The following is a 6656-nucleotide window of genomic DNA, read 5'->3' on the forward strand; positions in this document are numbered from 1 at the left end:
CGGGAAGGCGTGAAGCGCGTCCTTCCGTCAGTGAGGGAGGGGAAAGAAAGTGCGAGTCGATCAGCTCGAATCAAAAATCTTATCTTTAATGTCCAAGGAGCATTCGATATATCAACACAGGCTGCTGGAGTCTGTTAATCAAGTGCAAAAACAAGGCTTTTAGGAAAAAACTTCAGAACGTGTGACTTTGGCTTCTGATCAGTTCGGGGCCTGGCAATCAAGCCGAATCGCTACCGCCGATCTAAACGCAGGGCCACCTTCAGGACACGGCATACCTCAGCAGGCTGCCCGCTGAAGGGCGCCCAGTGGGCACGGCAGGATGGGCTGCGGTCAGACACGGGGACCTCAGAGATCTTTTCCAACCTAAATGACTATGCCTTACACTGCAGGCCTTCCAGTAGCCCAGCTGGGCTCAGCTCAATAGCGTGGGTGAAAATAAAATATCCTGTTCAGGTAGAAAAATAGACTGTTCCCATTCATTATTTAAAAAAGCCTTTTTGCAAACTTTAGTCTGGCCTTATAATAGCTCTGATGATGTCTGCTGGACAGCACAAGCAAAAAGACCTGCTCAGGTAGAAAGGTTGTAGTACTGGTCCTCACAGCACTCCTGTCTTAGCACACAGTACCCGTACCAGCTTTATTCTTTGTTACAAGGAGGAACTCCCTCATGGTTTTCCTTTTGCATTTAGATGAGCCATAATATGCAAAACACTGCACATTTATAAAAGGTACCAGATGTCCATTTTTCAACACTGGCAATAAACAGGTTGCTCCAGGACCCACGTTTGGCCATGCAGACCATTACTTAGGAATACAATGTGCCAACTACTGACTCAGGGCCTGAGGACACTGCTTGGGAGCCCTCTCAGCTCCCAACACAACTGTCAGATGCAGTCCTGTGGTAGAAGATTGTGGACGGTTGCTGTCCTGCACTGCTAACACTATTTTAAACCCATAAGCAAATTCTCCAAAGCGTCTTCAGGAGTTTTAGCAGAAGACACCACATGGCATGTACTCTATGTTGCAGGGTTTTATAACTAAGGCTGACAACACAAAATAAAAAATTAATGGAGAAGAAGTGCAAAGCTCTCTTTAAAATTGTCCAGGATTCATTCACAGTGTCTCAGGCATGCAAACAGCTACTGCAGCTCAAGGACTGGGTAACTACCCTAAATATAGGCAGTGGCTTTAAGTGGCTGCCTTTCAGATAAGCTGCAGGTTTTCTTTATTTTCAGAGAAAAGAGCTCATTGCTCACTTCTGTGCATGTTGGGATAAGAATGTCAATTGGTACCACCTTCAATGGAAGGAACTGTTCTGTATCCCTTTGTTAATTCTGCATTTCTGGCCTTGGTCTCAGTGTGCTGTGCATGGTGGGAAAATACTGCTTTTTGAGAAAAGGAGATGCACGATGTGCATGACTGCAGTGTGCAGCAGCTGGTACCAGAGGAAGACCTTAGTCTTCCTTAGAAGTTACTGTAGAAGTAACTTCCTTAGGCAGTTACTGCTAGAACTTCCATGCAATTTCCTCCCACTATCAACCACATTCTGTTCTTAATATCAGCATAAAATCCCATGGCAACATCTTCCTTGCCCCAGAACAGAATCTTGTATGCTTCACTCCACACAGAGCTGTGCAGAGCCAAGGGGAACAGGTTGGTTTTTGACCAGCAGAACCAGAGGTGACTACTCCTCACGTGAGAGTAAATGTGTGTGTTCTCGTGCAGGTGGAAGATGCGGCCGCTCTGCTCTGTAGGCAGGCTTGCTGTGTTCATAAGGTTAGCCTGAGCCTGCAGCATCTTTATATCTGTGGAATCCTTTAGCTGCTGAAGGAGGCAGGGGCTACCAAGCTTTTTAAACCAAGGTCCCATTCTTGCTGTCGTATTTCAGTCTGGGCCGGGGGAAGTTGAGGGTGGCATACTCTGTGGCATTCTGCATTTGCAAGTTCTTCACCTCTTCTGCAGAGCGCTCCCGCACCTTGGTGAACACCTGGATGTCTGCATAATGAATGCTGTCATCCTGCTTTGTGTTCTTGCGTTTATTCACGGTAGCATAGACTGGAAACTCCGTGACATTTTCATACGCTGGAGCCTTTGGGAAAAAAAGAGCTCGGAGTCAGCTGACCTGCATGCCCTACATGCCCCTGTACCACCCAGCCCACTGACACCTCAGGCTCAGAGACAGGCATCGTCCTACTGCATTTTTTACAGTTCGTTGAGAAAAACTAGGCCCGTATCACTGTGCAGCAATGCATGTCGCTCCCACAGCCCTCCCAGCCTACACTGGATGAGATGTCACAGCTCTGAATGAAGAGTCCATGTCCACCTGACTCATCTAGGCTAGGAAGCGGTGGTCAACTCTGTTCTGCCAACATCCAGTCAGAAAACAACCCCATGAAGCTGTTTACCTTCCTGCCAGGCTGGTGCTGTTGGCTCTCATGTCTCACACTGGTTCCTGAAAAAGAGACACCAGCGGATCAGGTTAACATAACTGTTTATTGTTCCAGTTTTGAGTTCCAAAAAGCAGCATCTGGCACACGGGCTCTCTCCTCTGGACACAAATCAGATTTCCACCACATCTTACATCCTCAGCCCTCATGCTGTCTCTGAGGCCCATCTCTGAGAAGAAAGCCTGGGCTTGTTTCTTTGGAAAAAATAAGGTTTCCTGGGATGACGACATGCTGTGGACCACAATGTTCTTGGCAGAACCTAGAAGGATGTACACAGCACAGACAGTCTCCTTGTCAGGCCTCTGGAGAAGTCAGATCCAGTTTTAACTTTGTTATTTCTTCTGCTGCCTGCAAACATATTTTGCCCAGCATGGTCCAAAGGCCACAGGACACAAGGCCATTAGTTCCTCCCTGCTTTATTCTAGGCACTGATGTCAGATGAATGTTTGCGGCCCTTATGGGAGTTTGATTCAGTTCCTGCTGTGCTGCACGACAGGGTACTTAGACACTTTTAGGTGCACAACTCAGATATTTCAGAGATACCAGTGAAGCCCCTTCCCATCCTCTTGCCAAGTCCCATGGCATATCACTGCCCCTGCTTTAAGTTTCAATGAAATTTTGCCTTTTGCCTCTATCAGACTTCTCTTGAGAAAGGTCAAATATGGAAGAGTCTGGGAGAGGACCTCAGCTAAGGGATTCATCTGCAGCCAGCACTGATGAATGCCAGCTATCCAGGGGCTGATTTACTCCCACTGTTCTTGCACTCTAGAGCACCTTCACAAATCCTTACCTTGCTTTTCCTTCTTCCTTTTAAAAAGCGAAGGACAGTTCCTGGAATCGAAGAGAGATGTCAGCCTCGAGAAGCTTCACCATCTGCTTTCATCACATGTAAACTCAGAAGCACATCCCAAGGTTCTGCATTTGTGCAGGGAAATCCAAGAGCCCTTCCTCCCCTCTCCCCAATCCAACTACCCCTGTTTGGGTGTCTGGGACTGCCAGGTTCCACTCAGAGCTTTGTGAGCATCTGTGCAGGCTCCAGCCCTGCTGAGGGAATGAGGCACCTTCTGAATGTGAGTGAATTTTGCAGGGAAAAGGTCCAGGGGTCCCTCTTCTATGATTCCTCTACTACGTGCTACAGACACCCCCAAGGCTCCTTGCCTTTCAGCCCTGTCTGGCAGTCCTATTATGCACAGGTATCAGTGTGAAGGAGAACATATTTCACTGCAACTATGTTTCCACAGCTGGATGATCAAAGTTACAGGATACTGAGCCATGATCTTCATTAGCATGAAACATTTCTCTTAGAACAAGACGCTCTGATAGCCCATGCTTTGGCTTCCTTGCCCACCGAGCAGCTATGCACAGCCAACATGCTAATTTAATCTTTCAGACTGTTTTTCCTGATCGCAGTTTTCCACTTAAACACAACCAAACCAAACAAGTCACACACTTTATGTAAGCTAAGCCAAACACAAATCTTGTCCGTACCTATGTGACCAGAGAGAGAAAAGCCAAACACAACCATGTCCCAGCCATGGCACAAATAGGAGCCAAATTCATTCTGGATGCAACAGCAGAGCCAAACTCCCACAGTCTGGTACTGGCTGGGCAGCATGGCCAGAGCAGAGACATGTCACATTCCAGGCCAGATGCATGAGACAAATGTTATCTTTGCAGCATGAAGCAAATGTTATCCTTGCAGAATGCTTGTATGGCTGGAAGGGAGCAGGTGCCAGCCCTGGTGCAGCTGCTCCTGTACACACACATGCACTTAACAAAACTTGCAGCGCAGCTGAATGTGAGCAGCCAGCTCTGAAGGGGGCTGGAGAGCTCCAAGGTCCAAAGCGTGTCCTGCATTTGCTTGACAGATCTGCCACAGGTAGGAGCAAAGAGGTGCCTGAGGCACAGTTTTAGAGGTAGTTTTGGGAGCAACAGAGCAGGGCTGATCGTGTGGTAATGGCTTTGGCATTCTAATGGCAAAAGGAGAAAAGGAATGACAAAGAACCAGGAGACCTTCAAAACAGCTGGTAATTATTAACCAGGAGCTGGGAAAGCAAGGGTAGCTCTGGGGAATGCAAAGGCTGTACAAAAGGATCCAGCTCTGCTTCTTACAGCTTTGTCCTGGTGTGGTTCCCACCTGTAGATCCCCCACCACTGTTGCTAAGAGCCCACAGGGTCTCCAGGACCCTCCCTGCCTGGCTTTGTGCTGGAGCTCTTTGCATCTTTGCAGTCAGGCTGTGGGCTGCAATTAAAACAGCACCATGCGAAGTAAGTTCAGCAGGGTCCAAAGTCTCTTTGCTGGGAGGCACGTTCCAGCCCCAACTTTCCCAACTGCCTTCGCTTGTTTTGGTTGTCTTTCTTTGTGGAGTGAGCATTAGCAGCCAGCGTGCAGTCTGTTCTGAGACTGTCTGCGGGCTAATCACAGCCAGGCAGGAGACAGCATCTCTCTGCCTCAGATCTGCAGTAATTAGAATGGATGTGGCAAGGGAAACAAGCAAGGCAAACCTCTCCCCTCTTCTTCTCAAAACCAGGTCAGACGTGCTGTAACTAACTAACTGACAGCCTGCTGGATACATGCTGTATTCTGCATGACAACATGTATCCCTGCTCCTGCACCGCTGCTTCTCCTTTCTCCATGTCATTACCAACCTAATTTCTGCTTCATGCTGGGACCCAAATTCTGGCATCCTTTGCTGCCCATGCACACTGAAGTGAGAATCCTGCCCAGGGCTGAACTTGTAGAGACATCCAGAACCCAGGGCATGCTTTCTTTCACTGACAGCTTCTGTTCTGAAGAAGTTTGCTGAAATGGATTTTCTTAAGACTTCAGGAACTTCCTCCCTTCCATACAAAAGGCAGGTACCTACCTCTCCTTTTGTAAGTCTCAGCTTTAGTTAGGAAGCCCTGTTCTTTGCTGATGCTAAGTAAGTACCCAGAAATAAAAGCATTACTGGTGCCCAGAAATACCTGAATTAAGATTAAGCAGCATCTTTTTTCCCTCTGTCACCAAGGCAAAGCCATGAATCACGCAGACCTCTGCAGTGGGGCTTCAGTGCACCACAGTCTGCTCTTGGTCATGGTGCTCTGTGAGTGTCCTACAAGCCATATTACCTACAGCACAGACTCATTTACCTTCCACTCTCCTTACTTGTCTGTTCACCGCCTGTGCAGTGTAGGGAAGCCTGCAAGCCTGAGGCCCTTCCTCAGCCAGGTGCTCTCCTGTGCAGGACACAGTGAGAAGCTCCTGGGAGAGCTCCGCTTTGGTCCCTATATGGGGCACGAGTTAGCATGAGAGTCCCACAGGGGTGCTGGAGCAAAAGGCTCTTGGGCCAGAGCTTAGTCCTCTACTGTCAGAGGGGAGCAGGGAGACGGTGGTGACACCACCAGCAGAAACACCACCCCAGCTTCTAACTCTCCATTTGGGAAAAACACCCAGAACGACACAGCAGTCCTGGTCCTGCAGCCTTGGGACAGCAGAAGTTGGCACGGACCCTGAGGAGGCAGTTGCAGCCAGGCTGCCACCACACTGCTCCCCAGGCAGAGCAGAGAACTGCTCTCCTGCTGAGCCCTGACTGGGCAGCTGACCATCCAGCCTGGGTTTAGGCTTTCTTTAGGAGGCAGAAGTGTTCATGCATGGCCTTAATGCAATGTATTGCTCAGACCTGGGGGTGCCACAGGATGTGTGCTGATGGTGCTTTTTGAGCTCCAAGGGGCCTGTGTAGGCTCTTGTTCACTGCAGCCATGAAGAGAGCGCCTTGGGCACCTTGTTTAACCCCTGCAATAGGGCAGAGGAAGTGGAAGACAAGGTGATGTCGAGAATCAGCTTCCCCCCTTCCATCTGCAATTTCTATTCCTGAATCACAGACTCTGGGTGTAGAGACCCCCTCCTCGGCTCCAGCCACTAGGTGATGCTGTGCCTCTTAATTATTAAAAAGCTCCGATGATTTTCTATTACTTGAGCAAATGCAGTGTTGGAGAGAAAGTTCCCTGTGCTTCACCTGATACCCACAGCTCTCCCTGCGCTCTCAGCACTCCGTGTTCCCACCCAGCACCACCCCATGCGCTGGGCCGGCAAAGCGTGAGATCGGGGGCTGAGCCGCCCCTCCTCCTGGGAGCCTGACAGCATCTGAACGGCGCGGCCCGGGCAGAGGGGCGGGGGGGGCCGCTGCCCTTCGGGCAGTGCCACAGCCTGGAGGTTTTACCTCCGCT

At 49.5% G+C, this 6656-nt stretch overlaps 1 protein-coding gene across 1 annotated transcript; it reads right to left on the reverse strand.

Moving 5' to 3' along the window:
- Positions 1-65: 65 nt before the first annotated feature.
- On the reverse strand, positions 66-6177 carry C26H11orf52 (chromosome 26 C11orf52 homolog; the record flags this gene model as incomplete). Its single annotated transcript, XM_010723820.1, has 4 exons — positions 66-2089; positions 2406-2452; positions 3238-3278; positions 6110-6177. Coding segments are annotated over 4 exons (393 nt in total), but the record flags the coding sequence as incomplete, so codon positions are not given.
- Positions 6178-6656: the final 479 nt, after the last annotated feature.

Source organism: Meleagris gallopavo, chromosome 26 (genome assembly GCF_000146605.3).
Source record: "Meleagris gallopavo isolate NT-WF06-2002-E0010 breed Aviagen turkey brand Nicholas breeding stock chromosome 26, Turkey_5.1, whole genome shotgun sequence".
Classification (NCBI taxonomy): domain Eukaryota; kingdom Metazoa; phylum Chordata; class Aves; order Galliformes; family Phasianidae; genus Meleagris; species Meleagris gallopavo.